Source organism: Diuraphis noxia, unplaced genomic scaffold, assembly GCF_037042655.1.
Source record: "Diuraphis noxia isolate RWA-SAM2 unplaced genomic scaffold, SU_Dnox_SAM2 contig0001, whole genome shotgun sequence".
NCBI classification, from domain to species: Eukaryota; Metazoa; Arthropoda; class Insecta; order Hemiptera; family Aphididae; genus Diuraphis; species Diuraphis noxia.
Genome location: NW_028301711.1, coordinates 33,241,570 through 33,267,398, shown reverse-complemented (window position 1 = coordinate 33,267,398; position 25,829 = coordinate 33,241,570). Strand labels below are relative to the sequence as shown.

The 25,829-nt window shown below is 31.8% G+C and overlaps 2 protein-coding genes across 2 annotated transcripts; one reads left to right on the top strand and one right to left on the bottom strand.

The window, feature by feature from the left end:
• Nucleotides 1-10,883: 10,883 nt before the first annotated feature.
• On the top strand, nucleotides 10,884-11,917 carry LOC107172172 (uncharacterized). Its single transcript, XM_015522455.2, has 2 exons — nucleotides 10,884-11,106; nucleotides 11,178-11,917. The coding sequence occupies exons 1-2, from the start codon at nucleotides 10,884-10,886 to the stop codon at nucleotides 11,915-11,917; spliced, it is 963 nt and encodes a 320-aa protein (XP_015377941.2).
• Nucleotides 11,918-12,170: 253 nt separating this feature from the next.
• On the bottom strand, nucleotides 12,171-13,444 carry LOC107172173 (uncharacterized). Its single transcript, XM_089216302.1, has 4 exons — nucleotides 12,723-13,444; nucleotides 12,571-12,663; nucleotides 12,428-12,511; nucleotides 12,171-12,368 (listed from the first exon to the last, which is right to left on the bottom strand). The coding sequence occupies exons 1-4, from the start codon at nucleotides 13,008-13,010 to the stop codon at nucleotides 12,171-12,173; spliced, it is 663 nt and encodes a 220-aa protein (XP_089072428.1). The 5' UTR covers nucleotides 13,011-13,444.
• Between the last annotated feature and the right edge of the window lie 12,385 nt (nucleotides 13,445-25,829).

Here is a 25,829-nt window from a genome sequence, read left to right as displayed (position 1 = left end):
CCTTCTTTTAGGAAATCTTAATCTGACTGGTTTATGAAGTTCTTTAGCTAATAAAAATTTGTCTGTATTATTTGAAATATTTTGATTTATAGATTTATTGGTGACGGGTTGTTCAATTTCAGATGATGTTGTAAATTTACTTTTATTTGTTTTACAATCCAAACATTTTGTTGAAATTCTGTTGAAATTAACTGTTTGCATTTTAATAGGATTTAAATTTTTTGTTCTTTTTTTACATTTAAGACAATGTATAGTTTGTAATAATTCATCGCTCATTTTATATTGCAAAAAATTTTTTTTTTGATTTTTCCAAAAATCTTTGGAAATAATTTTAGACTATCAGACTATGAGGGGGACTTAAAGAGAATTAAAATTAAAAATGTTTAAAGCAAAAATGAACTTTCTAACATAAATATTACCGGAGTTATACTTAAATCAAAAATATGAAGTGAGGGGTAAACTTTTAGTATATAGTGTAGATAAGTATATAAATAATATCTGTGCTGTTCCGACTTGATAATATCAATTATTAAATGAATTATCAGACTTTAAAATATTTAATAATAATAATAATAACAAATATTTTCAATTGAAAAAAAAAATCTGAAAAAAAATGCAAAAAATCGGTAAAATCATTCCCAGCTTTACAGATACCCGTTATGAAAAAAGGAGGCCGGAACTCTTTTACAGATATCTGTAAAGCTATCGTGGGAGGGAGAAATTATCCAAGTGTTGTTGATCGTCAACTACAGTTTTTCAGTAGAACTAGATAGGTGGGCGCCTACACCTATCCAATTTACTGTAAATGTCTTCAAAGCATGATTAAATTAGCAGGAGAATATGCGGCGCCACACATTCCCCACTAATTACGATCTTACTAAGAACACATTTAAACACTATTTAAATAATTCGATAAATAAAAACCTCATAATATATATAGGTATATATATATATATATATATATATATATGTATATATATATATATATATATGATAAGATATTCAATACCGGATGTTAAAAAAAAATAATCAGTCTAGCTACACAAACGTTGATATATTATATATTATTATTATTATACGTAATTATTCATCTTATACTTATACAGTTATACGTAATTATTCAACGTAGTTATGTTGTTTTTTCATTACCTACTAATTTGATCATCGAATGTAAACATGAAAATAAACAATGTCTACGTGAAAATGGTAAATATGATAGTGATAGTGATTATAATGAATATAATATATTTAACCTGGTATTATCTCAAATCGAACTACGTAAAAAACAGTGTGAAGAATATGAACATGAAATCAAGAAACTTAAGAAACTTAAGAATATGCTTTATTTCCGCAATGTGACAATAAAGATAATAGAACAACGTGAACATGAACGTGAACGTGAACGTGAACGTGAACGTGAAAATCAACAACGACAACGTGAACATAAGTAATTGATTTACATAGTTATGTTGTTATGCTTAAATGTATGTTTTAATGTTTCGATGTTTAAAAATTTTTATTTTTATTATAATAAATAATAGAAATGGAAAATTTTAAAGCATCTTTAAATAAATGCGTCAACACTCAATATGATTTTGTAAAATTAGATACATTAGAACAAGGAAAAAAATATGAGGTGACTTTTTTCGAATATTTTGATACAGAGCATGGTAAAATAATAACTGTTGTATTAGATAATAAAATTAGAGTATTTTTACCAAATAGATATTTAGATAATGATGAAATGATAGATGAAAATATATCGTTATATAAAAATTCGAAAACAAAATTTAATCTTATTTATAAAGGAATGAAAAAATTAAACAAAGGAAAATCAATGCATTTGATTGATTTTGAATAAATTAGAAAAAAAAAATATATAAACTTTTATAAATGGTATTTATAAAAGTAAAAAAAAATGGTTATATTCATTTACCACAACCAGAATTCAATGATAATAATAAATTCAAAATAGGTCTCGAATCAATGTATTTAAAAAGTTTAAATTTGATTAATATTGAATCAGATTGTAAAATAGAAATTGAACATAGAGAAATATATATAAAAAAAGGTATATATAGCATTTCATATTTAAATAAATTAATTGAACCGGTATTCTTATCTTACAATAATAAAAAAATTCAAATTGAATCTCCTTGTTATTATAAATTAGATGAAAAATTTAAAAAAAATTTAGGATTTGAAAATAAAGAATTTGATTTTTCATTAGTTGGTAATACTTTAATGTATTGTCCTACTTCTGAAGAAAAATATATAAATATAGATCAAGAATGTATAATTAGATTAGGTAGAAATGGTGAAATACCGAAGATTGAAATTCCAATAGGAATATACACAATAAATGAAATTGAAAATTTACTGAATTGTTATGATTTTCCTAAAATAAGTCTTGAATTAATTGATGATTTTTTAAATATTACAGCCTCAATCGGTCTAAGTTTTGATGAATATTTATCAAATTGTTTAGGTTTTGATTATATGGGATATTTAATCCCTATAAATAGGGTATGGCCTGATTCATGGAAACTAGGTCCTGATATTGAATATACAATAACAGGATCAAACAAACCAATTTTTTATACACAATGTTTTTTAAAAAATATAAACGGTGTTATATTTAGCCAAACAAAAAAATCTGATAAAATATATAAAACTAAAATTGAAGGTAACTATTCAATTGATCAATTGAATAGTATATTACCTTCAAATATCAAATTACTAAATGATAATAATTTTATTAAATTAACTTCAAAAAATACTTGTTTGATAGACGAAAATTTAAAATTAAGTTTAGGGATTGATAATAATTTTTTATATAAACATGTAGGAGATTCTGAAAAATTAGATAATAATATAAATAAACAATTATTAGAAGTACATTGCAACATAATTGAAAAGTCTGTTTCATCTATTGATGAAAAAGTTATCGAAGAGGAACTTTTGTTTGTTTTTTATTATGATTCAAATAATCCTTTTATAAGATGTAATCCAATAATGTACAGACAAGTAAATGTAAGAACAATTCAAAAGATAAAAATATATATTCTTGATCAAAATGGTGATATTGTTAATTTTGGTGATGATTTTATTGTTTATCTTGATCTAATTGAAGAAAAACAAAATAAATATTAAAATTATTTTTCAATAGAAAGAAAGGGCTGGGTGTATTGGACCCACCCACCCCTCATTTCCTACTAAAAAAAACAAAATAAATATTAAAATTATTTTTCAATAGAAATATTTCTATTGAAAACACAAAAATTTATTCCAGAAAGAGGTGGAGTACTATTATTGTTGTCAGAAAGACATGAAAATAATTCTCTTAAAAGAAGTGTAAATCTATTATCTAATTTAATTAGTAAAAGATTCTTCAATTGTTCCTTTTTCAATATCAAATAAAAATTCATCATTTCTAACGAAAAATACATAGCAAATTGTACTTTTAGGTAAATCTTCATTGAAATCCACATGTAAAATAATATTTTGTTTAGTTGCAGAAATATTTGTTGGTTGTCTAGTCATGTTTACAAGATATATTGTTCTAAATGTTTTAAAATCGTTTGGATCATTATACATCAAAGGAAGTTCTTGATGAGTTTTATGAAAAGTTTTTTTATAATCCATCAAACTATCATAAGCCTCACAATATTTTTCATTCTTAAAATCTAGATCTTGAGTTTCTTCAGGATAACGTCTTCCATTTATTTCAAACCTAAAATTTTTCACATTACAATGATCAAATTCACAAGGATCATGTTCTTGAGTATTTAACTTGTTTGTTTGAAATACCACACCCGCAAACAAAGGACTATTAAGACTTCGATATTGAGTTGTTAAATCGAGTTTTATGGTTTTTCCTGATATATTTCTTTCTTCAATACATTGCCATGATTTAAAATTAAAAATATATTTTTTTTCTTGAGAAATTGTTTTTAAATCATTTAACAATAAAACTTTATACATAGGATTGAATTCTAAAATTGGAATTCTAAGTGTAAATTCATCAATAATAATTTTTCCATCTTCTGTTCCTATAACAACTTTTTTTAACAATGCATCATCATCTGTATTTCTCGTAAAAATTATTTCCATATCACCTTGGAAAACAGGATATATTTGGTCTTTAAACCATCCTAATCCGAATTGTGATAATTTACCCATAACATTAAAACGACCTCCACCTTTATATTTGCTTGAAAATCCTGAGTTTATAATTGGTCCGTTTGGATCCACAGAAAAATCTAACACACCTTTAATTGTACTAGCAACTCCTGGATTTTCAATTTCATCCAAGACTTTACCATGTTTTTTAACTTCAATTCTAGTAAATAAAAATGCAGGAAAATTATCAATTAGTTGTATTTTTGATTCTTTAGGATAATCTTTTCCATCTTTTTGCAAATATCTACCATAAATATAAAACTTTGCATCTTTAATGCTCAGAAAATCATCCATATTATCTATTCTAAAAATTGTAGTTTTATTAGGTGTATTATGTTGTGAATTATTCAAAGGTAAAAAAGTTTTATATTGAGATCTTTCAATATATTGATCGTATTTTTTAAAAATATTATAAATTATTATTTATAATAGCAAATATATATATATTTTTTTATATAAATGGATAAATTAATGGTAAAAAAATATATTGAAGATGATAGTAAAGAAAAATCTTTATTTCAAATACCTTCACGAGTTTTAGTGGTAGGAGCATCTGGCTGTGGTAAAACAACTTTGTTGTATAATATGATTATAAGTTATTGGATTCCATATAAAAATCTATATATTTTTACAAAAAATATTGATCAGCCAGTTTATAAAAAATAAAAAAAAATATTTGATGGAATATCTTCTATAAACATTCATTTTTCTGATGGTGATATAATATCTGTTGATGATTGTGAACCTAATAGTGTAGTGGTTATTGATGATTTTCTTTTAGAAGATCAAAAGTTGATAATAGAATATTTTATAAGATCGAGATCAAAGAATATTAGTGTTATTTATTTAACACAAAGCTATACTTCAGTAGATATAAAAACAATAAGAAATAATTTAACTGTTATAATTGTTTTTAATCAGTCAAATTATTATATTGAAAAATATGGTCCAATTTTATTAGCAAAATTATACCATTAGACAAATTTAAAGACATTTTTAGAACTTATTGTAAAACATATGATAAAAAAAATAAAATAAAAACATATGGTTTCATAACAATAGACATAATAAAAAATTTTATCTATGACAATAAAGGTAATGATATTTTAAGTATTGATGAACGATGAAAATTATTTGTTATATAATAAATGGATATCAAACAAATTCAAAATGAATTAAAAAATAAAATTAAAAAAAATATAACATTTGAAGACCAAAACAATTCCAAGGTCGGAAATAACTTAGAAAACGAAACAGAAAAAATGAAACAATTAATTCATCTTAGACAAAATTTACAAAAAACTTTAAAAAAATCAGATTTACAACAATCCGAAAAAAATTTAAATTTTATAAAAAAAGATGAAGATGAAGATGAAGGTGACAACAATAACGCGTCCCCTATTCAGGGACACGTTGAATATACACCAAAAAATATCCAAAAAATAATTAATCTTAAAAAAAATTTACAAAATAACTATAGAAAAACAGTTTTAAACGATAAATATACATCAGAAGAAAAAGTAAAACATTATGAACCAATATTAAAAGCCTTATCAAATGTTGAATCATCTGTTAATGATGTTAAATAGGTTGCTATTAAAACCGATAATGATATTCAAAAGATGATAATACCTACTCCTTATAAACCTCGTAATCCAGAATTATTACGATTAACAGAAGATCAAGATAATATGAAAACACCTAAAAGTTCTCCACTAATAACAACAAATAAATCTCCTATGCCTAAAAATATAATAATATTAGGTGAAAATGCGCAAAAATATTTACCAACTTTACCAAATGAAGCTAAAGGTGTTAATCCATTTGGAATATATCATATAAGTAAAACTGATGAATTCATGATCGGAAAATACCCTATAATATTTGACTTTGATGATATAATTTTAAATGGAAAAAAACATATACTAACCCCAGGTATGTGGAGATTATTAACTCATACAGATGTTACAAAATCAGAATTTTATACAAAAGAAGATTTTGAAAATTATGAAAAAATATTAATTGAAACAGATTCAATATACCAAAATAATGATATTAACACAGGAAAACCTAAATCAAGTGGAAGTGCTAAATATAATGAAATGATTAAACCTATTTGGGAAAAAATTAAACTAACATCAACAAAAACTAAAGAAAGTAAACCAAAAACATCAAAAAAAGATAAATCACCAACACTGAAAGAATCACAAAGTTTACCCAAAGGAGAAGGTTTAATAAAATATACAAATAATCCTATTGAATTTATTTATATCGATAATATAATAAAAATAATTGACAGACTATATTTTATATTAGCAGAAGAAATAGCGGGAAATTATGGTTTTCATAATGAAAAACTTGGTATTGTTCATTTGTTTAAACGAAACATGGAAACACTGATTGATACTCCCAAAAAAGGTGTTGAATATTTACTACAATCTTTGTTAAATTTACCAAAAGAAACAACAAATAAGTTAGAATATAATATTAAACAATTAATTGACAGACTACATGTTATATCATCTGCAGAAAGATCGGGAAAAAACACTTTATCATGATGAAAAACTTGAAATTCTTAATTTTTGTATTAAAAAAATAGAAAAGATAATTGATATTCCGGTTAAAGGTGTAGAATACTTAATGTCGTATATTTCACATTTACCAAAGGATATTATAAAAGGTTCAGGGTTTTTTAATGATTTTTTAAATTGTTCAAAATTACCTCCGATACATTGGCCTGGATATAATTATCTAGGACCATTTACAAATTTAGATGAAAATATTCCCCCGATTAACAAGTTAGACGAATATGCAAGAGAACATGATTATTTTTATAAAGATCATAAAGATACTAAAACAAGACATATCGCTGATAAAAATTTACAACAAAAAGCAATGGAAAGATTTTATGCTTCTGATAGATCTTTGAATGAAAAAATTGCTGCTTTGACAACTGCAAATGTAATGAAAACAAAAAGATATTTAGGAATGAATTTAATATTTGAATAAAATTTAATATTTTGTATAATAAAATGCATTTTAAATTAACTGAAAACCATAAAAAAAAGTTGGCTGAAGCTCATAAAAAAAATTCTAATGCAACAATTCATATTGCTAGTGATAAAATATATAAAGGAGAAAATAAATATTATTTAGATCAAAATAAAATAGATAAATTAAAAAATGCCAAGAAAAAAAATTCTGGAGTAAGGTTGGAGATTACACCGAAGCAAATTAAAGGTGGATTTTTACCATTAATTTTACCTTTTCTAGAAGCTGCAGCAGTAGCTACTCCAGCTTTAATTGCATTGTATGATAGTTATAAAGATACTAATCATAAGAAAAAAATAGAAGAGGAAATAATTCGACACAATAAAGAAATGGAAAAAAATAAAGGTTCTGGATTGAAGACAAATAAAAAAAAAAAATCGAAAAAATGATTAATTTCGATATATCAACATTTAGAAAAAACATTAAAAATTATCCAGGTTGTTATACAACTTTTTGGAGTAAAATAAAAAACATAAATATCGAACCGTTAAGTAATTTTGATATAATAAAATTTGGAAATAATATAAAAATTTTTAGAGGTTGTTTCATGATAAATGAATTACCTGAAAAACCTTGGTTAAATGAATGTGGGATATTTAATTTAAATAATTCTACTCAAAATGGTTCTCATTGGGTTGCATGGAAAAAAATAAAAAATTATAAAATATATTTTGATTCATTTTCGAGTACTCCTCCTCCTGAAATTTTAAATTATTTAGGTGATGATAATCTGTGGTATAACAATGACAAGTTTCAAAACTATGATGATCCTCCTATATGTGGACATTTATGTTTAGAATTTATTGACAATTATAAAAAATTTATTTAAATATAATATATTAAGATATTTTTAATAGAAATATTTCTATTAAAAAATGATGATTATTTAGTTATATTCTAAGCAATTTGTGATCGGAATCTTTACCTCCCATGCCAAGACAACAAATTTTAATATTTCCTAAATCTTGAAAAACACAAATATCATGAAGATATTTGAATAAAAAAGTACCTGTTGTAATTATCATATCATTGGCTATCTTACAAATTTCGAGCCAAGTTGGTGATTCTAGTATTTTAGAAGCATAAGGCTTTCCATTTCCAGAAATATTGTGTCCATTATCGATGATAAGTTCTATGAAAAATATTTTAATAATTATTGCATTTCAATTGTCTGATCTTTTTGCACATTGTTTTCTTTGTGATCTTTTACTGATAAAAATAAGTGCGCCAGGAATGGTATATATATACTACTTGTGCTTACACAAACGTTATCACCTACGTTAAATTTAATTTTTCCATTTATAATTTTTCGTTGTTTAATTTTGACTGACGTAGGATTAGCATCAGCTTGTACAGGCGTCATTCCTATAGTTCTATGTTTTGAGTTGTTGTACTCGTTAATCAATGAAGGTAAAATAGAAATCCATTCGTGTGAACCTCGTGCCGTAAACTCTCTAAACATTTTTTTTTTTCAATGTGCGGTTAAAACGTTCTACAATACACGCTTTCATAGTACTATACGTAGAATACTTGTGTATTTTGTGCTTCCCCATCAACGCGTCAAATGTTGAATTGTAAAAATCTTTACCATTATCGAGCTGTAATAGTTTTGGTGAGCGTTTGAGCAGTATTTTAGACATTGCACTGGAAACTTCTTTAGCAGTTTTGGATTTTAACGCTATTGCCCAAGCATATTTCGTAAAACAGTCTATCACACATAAAATATACTTGTAACCTTTATTTTTTTTCGAATATGGTATCATTTCGACCAAGTCGGCTTGCCATAGATTGTTTTTGCCATAAACATTAACCCTACGCCTTGTATAATTTTTTCTAGCTGGTTTGTGTAATTCGACTGAGATTTCACGTTTAGACATTTGGAATATGTTTTATTATCCCTGCTTCACGCAATTCTTCGAAAATCGAGATTATTTCGTTTGAAACTCCTGTATTACCAGCTGCTTTTGACGCTAATAGTAACTTCAACCTTTCGACAAGCTCGTTAGGGTCGTTCCAGTATACTAAATTATGTTTTTGTAATTTGACTGACAGTCCAGCGCCCGATGGAAACAGATAAAGTAGGTAGTGGTTGTGGTTTAAAAGCAGCACTTAAAGCCACTAAAAATGTTATCAAGAAAAATGTCGGTGAAAAAAACTTGATGAAATTAAGGGAAAAATGTGTAGCCGTCGCGCGAAAAACATTCAAAATTAAAAAGACCAAAGTTCCACGAACAATAAATATTCCGAAAAAAGGCGGTGTGCTACCACTCATACCGATTTTTGCAGGGTTGTCAGCTCTGGGAGCTCTGGTGGTGTGGCCAACGTTGTGAAAGTGGCTAATGAATTTAATAGAAACTCAGCATCTCATTTGGGAAAAGGACTATATCTCACACCATATAAAGGCAACTCGTATAAAATAGAAACACCGCATAAAAGTGGTCCAAAAGCAAAAAAATATAGAAAGTCAAAAAACTAATAGCCACGTTACCCAGAAGAGCGTTGTATGATTTCGAACTTATAAAAATCGCTCGCTTAATGAAAATACCTCATTTCATCGGAGTGTTTACCAGAGATAAGTTGTCTAAACGCCCTTAACGTCAAGAATCGTCGATTGTTAACTTGGACGCTGAAAGCGGTACAGGAACGCATTGGGTAGCGTATAAAAAAATCGGAAAAAAAGTCGAATACTTTGATAGCTTTGGGAATTTACCACCTCCAATTGAATTACAACAATATTTTCACGGATGCGACATACATTTCAATTACAGCAGAGAGCAGAAATATAATACTACAAACTGCGGACACTTGTGTTTAAAGTTTTTATCATGTTCACATTAACGTTAAACGGAAACTCGAGCGAGTTGTCGTGCGAGATCTTTCCACCGTTGGAAGTAGAAAATACTGCCCAGATATGTCTTTTGAGTTTACAGACAAATAATTCTATACCAAACATAGAACCTGGTTGCAATACTATCGGATTTCGTAATATAATCAATAATAACGATAACGTTATTATACCTACAGGCACTTATGAGTTGGATCAGTTAGAGTCTATTATACAAAACATGATGCCTGACTATTTCAGATTTTTTGAGTTAAAAGCAAACAGCAGAACATTAAAGTGTAGTATATCGTGTAGTCATGAAGTCGATTTAGGGGTCGAGAATAGCATAGCGAAATTGCTAGGTTTTAGAAATGTGCTATACACTACTGGCGCTACTCACGAATCTGAAAATATTGTCAACATAATGAAAATAAACTGTATAAAAGTAGAGTGTAATTTAATCACCGGCTCATTCTGTGACGGAGAACCGAGTCAGATCATACACGAGCTTTATCCTACTGTACCTGCGGGATATAAAATCGTTGAGGTACCTAGGCATCCAGTTTTTTACGGTCTCAATACGACTTCAATAACTAAAGTGAATATCGCGCTAAAAGATCAGAACGATTGTCTGATTAATCTACGCGGTGAGCCAATAACAGTTAGTTTACAAATAACCCGTGGATATGGCGCTCAAATTTAATATAAAAAGAGCTACAATCAAAAAACCTGTCAGTATACCACCCGCCATTAAGAAATCAACACCTAAGCCGAAAAATATCAAGCTCACGAAAAATAATTTAAATTTTCTCCGTTCGTTGCAATGATGGATGACTCATATTTAGACGTGACGGCCGACTATGTCGACGATTGTAAAATAACTCAAAAGAGTTACCATTCGTTCACGCCGTATTCAAGCACCGCTCTATCATACAATGAAGAAATTAGAATTAATGTTCAAAACATGGATTCTTACACTTTACCGTGCGAGAGTTATATTTTCATCGAGGGTAAAGTAAACAAACCTGCCGATGCGGTGGGAGAGAGAGGTAAGTTCGGTTTTCAAATAACGGATTGGCATTTTTATTCTCTGAAATGCGATACGAGATAAATGGAATAGAAATTCAGAAATTGAAATCACCCGGAGTGTCGTCTAGTTTGAAAGCTTACTGTTCGTATACTCCGAACGATTTGAATGCGCTAGAGAACTTGGCTTGGGACTCGGAAATGGATAGTGAAGATAATAAAAATTTTATGACCAACAATGTATTTTCTGGATGTATTCCACTAAAACATTTATTTGGGTTTTGCGAAGATTATAAGAAAATATTACTCAATTGCAATCAGCAACTGATTTTGAATCGCGCATCTAGCGACCTCGATGCGATACATGTTGTGGGCGAAGGCGCAACAGCCGACGTCGATAAAAATAAAAAAAATCACAATAAGACTAAGGTGACTTGGAAGATGCCTATTATCAAAGTCAATGATAAAGAAAAATTAAAGTTATTGAAAGAATTAGATTCTCGTACAACACTGTCGTGTGCGTTCAGGACCTGGGATCTATGCGAGTATCCAGTGCTCCCTAGAAACACTTCTCATTCGTGGACTGTAAAGTCTAGCAGTTTGCTCGAAAAACCAAGATTTGTGTTGTTTGGATTACAAACAAGTAGAAAAAACAATATCGAAACCGACGCTGGGCGGTTTGATCACTGTCAACTAAAAAATCTTAAGGTACACTTGAATTCCGAAGTGTATCCATATGAAGACTTTCGAGCCGATTTTAAAAATAATACCACCAGCATACTCTACAAAGCTTATACAGACTTTCAAAAATCGTATTACGAAAGAGATTATTGATCAGGTACATGATCAGATCATAACTTACAATCCGTTTAGTGGAGATGTTAGAAAATTGTAAACCTTGTTTATTATAACTCTTATAATTTTTTTTTTTATATATATATACTTTATAAATATCTTATAATTTTTTTTTATACCTTGTTTTAAATATAAATTGTAAACCTTATTGTAAAAACTTAATCTAATAAATAAAAAAACTTGTTTAAGTATCACACTTGTTTTTATTTTACACAAAATGATTAAACAATAATTATTCGAACAGTTTGCGTTTAGCGTTCCGTTTTTTCGTGGGCTTGCCGTCTAGAATAGATGGTGACTTCTTGAAAGACGTCGGACCGTCGTTCTCATCAACTGCGGGGCTCGTTGGTAGAGATTCAATGTATTTATCATGCCATGGAGGGTACTGCGCACAATTGTCTAAACAGTCGAACGATGGTGTACTGCTAGGCTATACAAATAATAATTTGTTAATATATATTTATTTTAAAAATTAAATGTGAGTATTACCAATGACTTGGTTGGTGCCCATGTCGCCTGTGTAGGGTTGATTTGACTTAAAAAATCATTTATATCACGATCCTCGTCAGCTGCCTATAAAATTTAAATTATTAATACTTAAATTATTTCAATATATACAAGTTATAAATTACCCTTGATTGTGAAAGGTCGTCTTCATCATACATTGGAGACATACTCGAGTATTGAGGCGGCGAAATGAGCCTCATTTCGGATTCGGTGAATAACTATAAAATAATAATTATACATTAAATATTTTTACAAACGATATAATTTAAAGGTTTACCTCTGGTGACATTTCTCCATTGCATCGTTGCGCCCATTGTTCAGCTAATTGTGAAGAAGCATACATTTTGATTTGGCTGATGAAATTCATGTCGTGTTTAGGAGTTGATCCAATTATTTTATCGTCACTTGTATGTTTGATAAAAACGATCATTTCATCGATGTTTTTCGGTGGTGATTTCACATTGGAGAATTCCTGGTCCAAATAATTTCCAATAACCTCAAATTGTTGTAAGACAACTGGCCGTATGATGGTTGACTTTCGAACGACTGTTTGATAATACACCATTCTAAATATTGCATTTTCATTAAATCTGTCCTATTCAACAATACCCGACACCCGGCTTGTCTTTTCGACTCAATCACTAGCACATTTTCTCCTTGATACACCATACTAGATAGTGAAATCATTTCTGTTTCCAGAAATAAATTGCGCTTGTATTTTTGAGGTTGCTCGAGTATAAAAGATAGAATGTTCCCCATAAGTGAGAATATACGTTTTAGAAATTCGGCAGACATATTTAAATATCTTGAAGGTGTTATTATTTGCACTATAGTGTTGAAATCATCTGTAGGATCAAGTCCTACATTCAAAAACTTGCGGCCGGTGAAGTCTAGTGTAAAATTGTTGCTACAGTCGATGAGTTCTGCAGGCGGTGTTGGAGGAATATATGTAAAATTCTTCTTGTATACTGCAGTCATGTTTCCAATTGGACCAGCCATATTTAAAATTATTTTTGAAAATAAAAACACACACTTTTAAACTCACTAAAATTTTTAGAGACAAGAGCGAAAACTACATGTACACCAGTTTAAGGCAGCAGACGGACTAAACGGCGATCGACTCTTTTAGTTAGGAGTCTCTATAATAGGTGGGGACAATATATATTAGCGGCTATTAAGAATCCGCGACATCCAGGCGAGCGATAGGACACATTAAGAAGACATTTATTTTACTGCCATTTGGTAGGAAAAAATCACTAATGTTCAGGTGGAATGATTTAATTGAATATGAATAATATATCTATTATTGTTAATACGAGGCCAAACGTGTACCGGTAGAAGGTACTAATATCAATTTTAATGTGATTTCACTAATAGGTTCCGTATGTAAATACAACGCCCAACGTGCTTAATTTGCTAAATGTAGAATCGGCTATGGCATATTTCAAAAATAATGTATAACATTCGATTTCCACTGGGTTAAATAAATATATAACAAATGATAACTGATAACAATTTATTTGATAACCGTGGGAGAACTGCGATGTGATAACGGCGGTAAAAGATAATCGTCATATATGATAACAATAATATGTGATAACAAATGATAAAATATTTGTTGATTATAAATCGCGCACGCGCACGATCGGGATTCGTTTGAGGCATCGGCGGCGGCTGACGTGGCGGGCGGTGGCATCAGCGGGTGAGGCGGGGATATACGTCACGTATGTACGCGACCGGCGGTGGTGGCGGCGGCGGAGGTGGCGGTGGGATCAGGTATCAGGAGGTCGGGCGGTAGGGCGGCGGAGTTGGTGGTGGGATCAGGTATCAGGAGGTCGGGCGGTAGGGCGGGGATATACGTCACGTACGTACGCGAGAGGCGGCGGCGGTGGCGGGTGGTGGCAGTGGGATCAGGTATCAGGAGGATCAGGAGGATCAGGGATCAGATATCAGAATCGGCTATTTACACCTACTGTGAAGAAATTTTTGTGTAACCATAATGTACACCCAACTTAACTATGTATAATTTAAACAATAATTATAACTGTTAAAAATGGATACAGATTGTCATACATTTGTCTTAAAGTTGATACAATTAAAGCTACGCTTATAACTTTATCATAGGTGTGTCTACAGTGGCAGTCTAGTGTACCTTTGTTGCTCCTGGAATTTCCAAAAAGCGTAGTCATCCAGGGCAAGACTTAGGCTTGTGAGGCTCGAGTCTAAGGTGACAAATTCTTTAAGGAACTTATTAAATTAAAATTTATTATTAATGCAATTGCATAAATAAATAATATGAAATTTTAAATAATATTAGTTTTAGCTCAATCAATTATTTAAATTATTTAAAATATTTATTTTATATCTCCATCAATCATTGTATTTATAAAATATCTGTGCTACTTCTCAGTTAAATTGTTCATGATCACTTAGGACTTATTTCGTCTTCCGAAATTGTCATTTATTCATATTCTTTTATATTTCTTTCTCTAACGAACACGGAACGTCTTATTCCAAATAAACGCTTATTTATTCGAAATCTAAAACAACAATAATTCAATTCATAAGAAATTATAGTTTTTGTTTGTATATAAAAATATTCACAATTGTTTTTCTATTATTTTCTTCAACATTTAAACTTTATTCGTAATTTAAAACTTTCATATTTTTTTAATTCTTAATAATTATTTAATTTTTTTTGCGTTTCGCTGTAGAATACGAATGCCTTTTAGATAGTGCATATCCTATGGATGCGGCTACAAGTACGGAAAACCTACCGATGTTGAAATACCTAAACAATGCCCGTGGTCCGTAAATACGTGTACTTCTCCGGCCATTAATGGCCAACCGGAATGTTTAAAATTTGCGCGGAACAACCAATGTCCGTGGGACGCATCAAAGGCGCGAGCGGCACTCTCGATGATCTTGAGGTATGCAGTCGATAACGGATGCCCTTTAAATTGAGATATATTAAAAATGGTAGCCTTGAGGGGCCCACTAACATTGTTCCAATATCTCCACGAACACGGTGCCCCATGGTCTGTTGAAACGTGTTCCAATGCGGATCAGAAAGGAAACCTGGATTGTTTAATGTATGACCGAGACCACGGATGTCCTTGGGACATAACGACTTGCACTGCAGCGGTCCGAAGCAGAGCATTTGAATGCCTCAGATATGTTGTAGAGAATGGGTGCCCCGTGACCAGAGCGGACCCTATCAATGAGGCTGTAAAGCTTGGCAACTTGAGGTATTTAAATCTTCATGAACATGGGTGTCCGTGGTCTGAAGGTATGTGTACCTCTTTAGCGATGCAAATGCAATTATATTTACTGATCAAAAACACGGGGTCGTCGATATTAATTTTTGATGAATCTTTTTTTATCCAATTAAGAAAATGTTTATCACATGTTCATGAAGATATTTTAAATACCTCAAGTTGCCAAGCTTTACAGCTTCATTGATAGGGTCCGCTATGGTCACGGAGCACCCATTCTCTACAACATATCTGAGGCATTCAAATGCGTTGCTTCGGACGGCTGCAGTGCAAGTCGTTATGTCCCAAGGACATCCGTGGTTTCGGGACTACATTAAACAATCCAGGTTTCCTTTCTGATCCGCATTGGAACACGTTTCAACAGACCATGGGGCACCGTGTTCGTGGAGATATTGGAACAATGTTAGTGGGCCCCTCAAGGCTACCATTTCTAATATATCTGAATTTAAAGGGCATCCGTTATCGACTGCATACCTCAAGATCATCGAGAGGGCCGCTCGGGCCGTTGATGCGTCCCACGGACATTGGTTGTCCCGCGCATACTTTAAACATTCCAGTTGGCCGTTAATGGCCGTAGAAGTACACGTATTTACGGACCACGGGCATTGTTTAGGTATTTCAACATCGGTAGATTTTCCGTACTTGTAGCCGCATCCATTGGATATGCACTATCTAAAAGGCATTCGTTTTCTACAGCGAAACGCAAAAATAATTAAATAATTATTAAGAATTAAAAAAATATGAAAGTTTTAAATTACGAATAAAGTTTAAAAGTTGAAGAAAATAATAGAAAAACAATTGTGAATATTGTTATATACAAACAAAAACTATAATTTCTTATGAATTGAATTATTGTTGTTTTAGATTTTGAATAAATAAGCGTTTATTTGGAATAAGTCGTTCCATGTTCGTAAAAGATAAAAAATATAAAATAATATGAATAAATGACAATTTCGGAAGACGAAATAAGTCCTAAGTCAGTTCGAGTTTAACCACCGTCCGTGAAACACGTGTGTTATATCGCTAACGTTTTTATAGCTGCCGATAGCACGTCTACCTTATCGTCGTCCAGCAGGTAATATGATTTGATTATTATATTATAACCCCCGCACGCCGTACTATTCGTGTAATGATTAAATCAAAGGGCACAATGCCCAACACCAACACTTATACTAATAAATTTTCAAATTCCAAAAGCTCAAACGCTTCATCTAAATCAAACCTATCATCACCACTCAAACAAACAACTAAAACACCTTCGATTCCTCGATCATCCGCAACCACGGCCGCGGCGGTTACAAATCGCTGTACTCCCCCCACGCGCAACACCACCAGCAACTCGCCGCAACGTACCAACAATAAGAACACCACACCCTCCTCCTCTCCCGCACCGCAAGCCGATATCACACACGCCACAGCCGTTATCGCGACTCACACTAATTACGATAACTCGACCCGTTCACAGACATCATTAGCACATACCTCCAGCACTACATTAATCAATAACACAGATAATAATATAAATTTCACATATGCGGCTGCCACGGATAAAATTCCGAGCAGGGATCACGCTATCGTTTTTAATTCTATAGATGGTGTACCTCAAATACAATACATTTTAGCGATCGGAAAAATAGTACAACCCAATAACATAAAATTCGTCTCAAGAATATCAAATAATCGTTTTTGTATTTTCTTGTCAAATAAGCAAATTTTGGACAACTTAATGCAAACAACAAATCATATTAATATTCACGACCACGTTATTCAAATACGCAGACTTATAAATCCAGCAAAAAGATTTATCATATCTAATGTATGTCCATCTATTCCAAACCAAGCAATTGTAGATGCCCTAAAAAATTCAAATATTGTTCCAATTTCACAAATTACACACCTTAAAGCCGGAATCAAGGTAGAAGGCTATGAACATAAAATGAGTTTTCGCCGCCAAATTTATATAAATTACGATGATGTCCCTAAGCTCCCTAGCTCATTATTAATCAATGTAAACGATAATCAATTCAGAATTTTTTTCACTGACGACAAAATAACTTGTTTTTTATGCAAATCGGTTGGCCACACTACAACAAACTGTAATAAAAATACTGAAGATAAATTTAAAAGTGATCATCCGTCTGTTTCCAATGCAACCAACACTCTTGATATTACCACTGTAGCACAAAGAGAAGACACTCTCCCACCCTCAACACCTGATTCAGAATCTCTTGAAAAAATCACTATGGACTGGTCCAACGAACCAGAGCCATCTCCACCATCAAACATCACTCCGGAGGTATCTCATGACTCATCTTTAAACGAGACCTATAAAAGACCTTTCTCCGAATCGTCATCCTCAAAACCCCCCTCCTCACCAAACAATTTAAACTCCCCCACGACCATTACGACCAAGGAAAACGCCAAAAAAAAACCCAAAATACGTTCGAGATCAAACTCGTCAAACAGACAAGAAAACACCTATGAAGAGGGCATAAAAACAGTGGAAGAATTTTTCACCGCCAACGATTCCTCACCAATTACTTTCCTCCAATTTAGATACATCCTAGATAATTTTACTCTCAAATCAATGAACATTCACACGCTGACCAAAAATGCAAATACCGATTTAATATCTCTAATGGACTTAATAGACTCGATTCGAGAGATAGTAAAGGATCGCAAACTCAAATTACGCCTTTCAAAACTAGCACAACTCCTGTTCCAAGCAATACCCCCTCAAGATTCCCCTGCATAAGCCATACTCAATCAATATAACACACATATAGCTGAACAACCATATCATCACTCATTTCATAACTTATAAAAATATATTATCTATGAATCATATTATTCAATGGAACATAAATGGTTTACAAAAGCACTACACTGACATCCACCGAGCAAAGTTCTCCATCCAACCCATTGCCTTCTGTTTCCAAGAAACAAATCTTAGACCCAACGCTTCCTTCACAATACGAGGATACAATGGATACTTCAAAAATCGTCAAACTAATCTCCGTGCAAGTGGCGGCGTCGCCGTCTTTGTCAGCACCCTCATTGAAAGCACGGAAATTCCCATACAATCAAATCTAGAAGTAATAGCCATCTCTTTACACACCAAAAATCCACTATGTATTTGCAATATTTACTTGCCAGACAGCTCCAATCTACTACTCAACGATCTAAACAACATAATCAGACAACTACCAAAACCATTTTTATTCTTAGGTGACTTCAACAGTCGCAACCCAATTTGGGGATCTAACTACACCGATGCTAGAGGAAAAATCGTAGAAAAATTTCTCGACAACGAACAAATCATTCTTCTCAACACCGGAGAACACACTCGACATAATGTAGCAAATAACTCCTTCTCATCTATCGACTTGTCAATAACCAGCTCCTCTTTGGCACCTAAAACAAAATGGAAAGTTCTCACCGAATATAATTGTAGCGATCACTGGCCGATATCCATAGAGTTACTTGACCAATCTCCCCAAATACCTTTTCCCCCCAAATGGAACACCAAAAAACCAAATTGGGAACTATTCAACGACCTCATAAGTCAATCAATCACGGAGAACCCAATAGAAATTGACTCTCCCATCAATCAAACCATGATCAATTCTTTAACTAATAAATTCACACATACTATCCAAATGGCAGCCACTAAGGCAATAGGTAAAACAAACCATAACACCAAAAAGAACCTAGTTCCTTGGTGGAACCACGAATGCAATGAATCAATAAAACGGTACAAAAGATGTCTCAATAAATTTAAAAAATCAAAATCCCCTCTCGATCATATTGAACTAAAAAAAGCCCGAGCTCAATCCAGATATATCACCAAAAAAAGCAAAACAGAAACATGGCAAAAATATACTAGCTCCATTAATACCAATACTCCCTCAATGGAAGTCTGGAATAAAATCAAAGCAATAAAAGGTATATCGTACCACCGTTTACCCTTGGTTCTACAACATAACAATACTTCACTCTCAACACCATCGGATATAACCAAAGCCTTCGCGGAAGTCTTCCAAAAAAATAGCAGCGACTCAAATTACGACCCAGAATTTGCCACCTTCAAAGAGACTTTTGAAATGTATACCACAAATGAACCAGAGTTAGACCCTCATCCCCACTTATTTTTTTTAAACATGCCTTTCAGCACTTCTGAAATGTTGGACGCTAGATCAAACTGCAACAGCAAAAGCCCAGGACCAGACGATATACCATATTCTTTCATCAAAAATCTCCCTAGCAATGGCCTAAATCAACTACTTCAAATATACAATTTATTCTGGGAAACAGGTCTTTACCCTGACCCATGGCGCAATGCAATAATCATACCGATTCCCAAACCCAACAAAAATAAATTCAACATATCCAATTACAGACCAATCTCCCTCATAAGCACACTAAGTAAACTCTTGGAAAAAATGGTCAACAAACGCCTAACATGGTTTCTTGAAACATCCAAACTTCTACCCATCAACCAATGTGGCTTTAGGCGAAATCATTCAACCTTAGACCACCTCTCATGTCTACACACTGATATCTGCAATGCAATAAATACTAAACAACATCTTATACTTATTTCACTAGATCTCGAGAAAGCCTATGACATGGTGTGGCGCAACAGAGTCCTTCATATCATTCACAAATGGGGCATAAACGGAAACATCCTAACTTTTCTTTAAAATTTCCTCACAAATCGCTCGATACAAGTCAAAGCTCACCACAATTTATCCAACTTGTACCCTACTGAAAATGGCCTCCCCCAAGGATCAGTCCTCAGCGTAACCTTGTTTCTTATAGCCATACATGACATATTTCTCCAAGTCCAAAAACCCACCAAACACCTAATCTTCGCTGATGATTGCTACATATACTGCAGTGGCACCAATATAAATACTACCCGAGAAATACTTCAAAACTCACTCCATACTCTACAAGAATGGGCAAATAAATCTGGATTCATTTTTTCTCCACAAAAAAGCAAAGGCATACAATTCAATCTCAATACAGACACCACCCTTTACCTTAAAAACACTCAAATCCCCTTTCATAAATCACTCCGTATACTTGGATTGATTTTTGATAATAAGTTAAACTGGATTACGCACCTTAAACAGCTAAAAGTTGCATGTAAAGCCAAATTGAATGTTATAAAAACTCTCGACAACCACACATGGGGAGCAGACAAAAAGTCTTTGTTAAACATATATAAAACATTAATTCTATCACAAATCAATTATGGATCTCCAATCTACAATACAGCCAAGCCAAGACATCCCAAAACACTAGACCCTATTCATCACGAAGGAATTCGTCTCTCGATCGGCGCTTTCAGAACAAGCCCCACAGAAAGCATATTATGTTACGCAGGAGAAATACCCCTTCAACTCATAAGAGACAAAACCACTCTTCTACACTGTATCAAAAGGAAAACCACATAGGCCATATACCTCTCCTCAAAAACCACAACCCAGACATCAATCACAAAGTCAAAAAAAAACTTACAACAATACAAGATATCTACTCCAACTTATGCAATAAAATGAATATACACACCTCCGTCGAAGAAAAAATTACCTTTCAAAAAAACCCTCCCTGGCTATGGAACATAAAATTATCAACAGACTTACTCACACTCTGTAAACATGAGATAAGCCACCAAATTATAACATCTCACTTTCACGAAATTATCCGATCTCGTTTCCCTAATCACTCTCTAATCTACACGGATGCCTCAAAGTCTGAAAACGGAGTCGGCTTCGCAGTTGTTCATAATCAAACGACCATTAAATACAAGCTTCCCACAATAACAAACATATTCACCGCCGAAAACTATGCAATACTCGAAGCAATCAAACTAGCGAATTCGCTTCAAACAAATAACTTTTTGATTATCAGCGATTCCCTCAGCGTCCTAACAGCACTAAAAAACCCACGGCCTAGAAGTGAAATAACTCAAATTATCCAATCTGAACTAATCAACACCCAGAAAACCTTCGAATTTATGTGGGTACCCTCCCATGTAGGAATAAAAGGTAATGAAATGGCCGATGAAGCAGCCTCCCTTGCCTCAAATATTCTACACAACAGCACCATCGACAAAATATCATCCTATGATATTTTTACATCCGTCAAAAATAAAATCCTTTTGTCATGGCAACACCACTGGGACTCCATTCCGCCTTCCGACAAACTTAAACACATAAAATGCTCTGTGAAACAGTGGTCTACACCTCCGGACCTCAACCGACGTCAAAATATTGCCATCACTCGTATTAGAATCGGCCACACCTTTCTCACACACTCCTTCCTCACCAGCAAAGATCAACCCCCTATATGCAACACATGCCAAACCCGTATCACCATAAGACACATTTTTGAAGAATGCCCAGTACACGAACCAACCCGAACTCTTCTCAACCTACCACTCAACATCAAAGAAGCTCTAAATGAAGAACACACTTTAAAAACTATCGAATTCATCACCAAAGACAACCTTATCAACAAAATATAGTTTTCAATATAAATCAAATTGTAAATCTATTTAAACAAATATTGTAATTTTCAATATTGTAATTTACTTTTCCTTTTTTTTTTCTTTTTTGTCTTGTTAAACTTAAACTTAAATGTTGGCTAATAACCTTTGTAGTTGAAGCCTGTAAACCTTAAATAAAAAAAAAAAAAAAAAAAAAAGTCCTAAGTGATCATGAACAATTTAACTGAGAAGTAGCACAGATATTTTATAAATACAATGATTGATGGAGATATAAAATAAATATTTTAAATAATTTAAATAATTGATTGAGCTAAAACTAATATTATTTAAAATTTCATATTATTTATTTATGCAATTGCATTAATAATATATTTTAATTTAATAAGTTCTTTAAAAAATTTGTCTAAGTCTTGCCCTGGTTGACTACGCCTTTTGGAAACGCCTATTGTTCTTATTGGTGCCTCAGGTTTTGCATATAATTTTGAGTTTTGTTCACGTCAAGAAAATTATAGTGAAGGTAGAATAGGTTGTGAGCCAGACCTAGGTGCTGTTGCAAATGTTGTTATACGCCTTAGTAGTGTTATACATAATAACCAAAATTTTAAATTATTATCCTTTTTTGCCACTGTTGGTTTATTTTATAAAAATATATACTATCTTTAGGCACTGTAAGAAGAAATAGGTTAAAAAATGTAATGTTTCCAGATGATTCTATTCTTATGAAACAACGTAGGGGCACTACTGCCCATTGTATATCCTAGGTGCAGGGCCGTATTTAGGGGGGAGCTACAGGCTACTGTTGCCCCGGGTGGCTAAATATGAGAGGTCGGCTAATTTTTTTATATTTTTTGAATGTAAATTAATGATCTAAAAATACTGAAGTGAAAAGTGAAACAATACAAAAAATGTATCTCAAAAAAGAAATATAACTCCAATCACGGTGGCACGACACACACACACACACACACACACACACACACACACACACACACACACATACTAGGTAATGGTCGAGCACTGTCGATAGTCTGTTGATGGTCATGTAACTGATTTGTCGATTGAGAATTCTGAACCACGGTACAGTCCAAGTGATTTCTTTTGTTATCACCGTTGCGGCGTTGCGTAACGCACTAACGCGTCTCCCGCGTGGTTTGCTTTGTTAACTTGTACAATATTATCAATATTATAAATCGATAGATCGATATTCGATCGTTATTCTGTGGTTATATATTTATTTTGTGACGGATACAGTGGGCATACGAATACTACAGAAAATTAATTATTTAACATTTTCGTAATTATTTATTTAAAGTAGGTAATAGTAAAAATGTCAAGTGATAATATGCAATTTATCAATAATATGGTGTAATTACTACTTTAATAAATTTGAATTTAGACTTTTGAAGTTTTGACTAGTGATTAGTGACTTTTTGTGAGCTGTGACAACATACATTCAAAAGAGGTTTGTATTCTATTTATACGCATAAGCAATAAGCATAGTATAATATAGTTTTGCACGAATGCTTGTAGGCTACAAAGTACAAGCGATATATTTTTTATACTGCTTTGAATGCGCTATTTAGCTTTTTAAACTGTAGAATGATGGGAAAAAATAAACTCAGTGGTGCTGCTTATCGAAAAAAATCTAAAGAAAAAAAAAAAAGCTTACAAATGTTATTATGAAATCTGCAAAAATTAATAATTATTTTAAGAAAACAGATTTACCAGGTATTATTTCCTATTTTTGTTTCTAAAATAGTTTAATTAATGTTATATATTTAATAACATTTTAGAAGACAGCTCTATAGACAACATTGCAAGTAGTTCAATATCAAACATTGTTCATTGCAGTGAAGATGCTATAGAACACTCCACTGAAAAAGGTTGTGGCTTTTTGATATATAAAAAATAGTGAACAAAATTTAACACAAATCTGCTTTTTTGTTTTAGAAGTTATTGAAAATGTGTTTGAAAAATATTCAGAAGACCAATAATAATAATAATAATAAAGTCTAAAAGCCCACCACAAGAAAATTCTATATTGTATGAACCAAAGACACAAACCAATAATGATCAAGTGTACAATACAACAATAAGGTATTATTCATTTAATAAATTTGATTATAGTAAAGTACAATTTTTGTAAAATTTTATCTTTTTAATACATTTTAGCAATGATCCGGCTTTATGGGAAATAAATGATAGGACAAAAGATTATATTTCTATACATGGTTTTACACAGAAATTTGAAAAATTAAACTTTTCAAAATCAAAAAGACGTTATCAGGGGATTGTAAGAGGCAAAATTCAGGATTATTTTAGATGCTGTACATCAAGTTTGTTTTATAGTGTTCTAAGAAATGGAGAAAAAGTAAAGAGACATTTTCTTCTTTACTCTGAAAGTACAGGAAAACTATATTGCGTTCCTTGTCGGTTATTTGATTGGAAAAAAGCTGGAGTTAAACTTTCTTCTCATGAAAATTCAAACCATCATAGATCTTGTGTTTTAATAATGAAAGATAGAAGTGACGTTTTATTAAGAATCGATTCAAAATTATTGCTCCAAATGGATACAGAAATTCAGTACTGGACATAAGTGTTAACTAGAGTAGTTGCCGTTGTCAAATCATTGTCTTCAAGAGGATTATCATTCAGAGGAGATAATGAAATATTTGGTTCAACACATAATGGTAATTTTATGATGGCCATTGAACTTATTGCAGAGTTTGATCCTTTTTTGGCTCAACATATAAAAACATATGGACATTTAGGAAAAGGTCATACATCATATCTGTCTTTCCACATTTATGAACAATTTATTATTGTTATGGCAATTCAAGTAACTGATCAAATCATAAAAGAAGTTCATAAAGCACGTTATTTTTCAATAAGTGTGGACTCAACTCCAGATATTTCTCACAAAGTTGTTGTAAAAATGCTTGTAATTTTTTTAATTTACTTCAAAGTATATATACTTTTTTTCAACTTCTACTAGTCGATGGGAAATACTATCAGCTTCAGTAAAAGAGTTATCTACAACACGTTGGTCTGCACGAGAAGATGCATGTAAAAGCTTAAATAATAATTGGGATAGAGTAATCAGTGCTCTTAAAGAAATTAAAAATAATGATAAACAAAAGGCACAAACGCGATGTGAAGCAAAAGGTATTTTAAAAAGTTTGTGGTATGGTATATTCGATGTGGCCGATTTCTATGTAGGCGGCTTTTTCAAAGATTTGTCGTTATATGGGTCATCCTTTGGCAGCAGATACCTTTTGTGACATTCCTTTACGAGATTTAAAAATATATTTGAAAACTGTCCTAATGAGCCTACACATTCGTAGATGGCCACTCCTTTACTACCACTTCCTATACCACTAGCGCATGCGTACTGTAAAAAGTCATTAATATTTAAAAACTGCCCTAAGGAGCCTACATCCCTTCAGTACGTATATCGTCTTAAACCGTTGAACACGTATATTTTTCTTTTTGCGAACTAAGCCATTAAAATATTGTCAGCAAGTTTTACTGTTCAACAATATTTACACGGAACTCATAGTGTTTATTTTTGTTAAAAATAAAATTTGAAAAA

Bases quoted from the DNA above. Each gene is read 5' to 3' on its own strand.
- LOC107172172 (XM_015522455.2), top strand. From the start codon at position 10,884: ATGGATGACTCATATTTAGACGTGACGGCCGACTATGTCGACGATTGT. The intron at 11,107-11,177 runs GTAAGTTCGGTT...TAAATGGAATAG, and splicing joins CGATGCGGTGGGAGAGAGAG to AAATTCAGAAATTGAAATCA.
- LOC107172173 (XM_089216302.1), bottom strand. From the start codon at position 13,010: ATGGTGTATTATCAAACAGTCGTTCGAAAGTCAACCATCATACGGCCA. The intron at 12,664-12,722 runs GTAAACCTTTAA...ATTATTTTATAG, and splicing joins ATGGAGAAATGTCACCAGAG to TTATTCACCGAATCCGAAAT. The intron at 12,512-12,570 runs GTAATTTATAAC...TAAATTTTATAG, and splicing joins ACGACCTTTCACAATCAAGG to GCAGCTGACGAGGATCGTGA.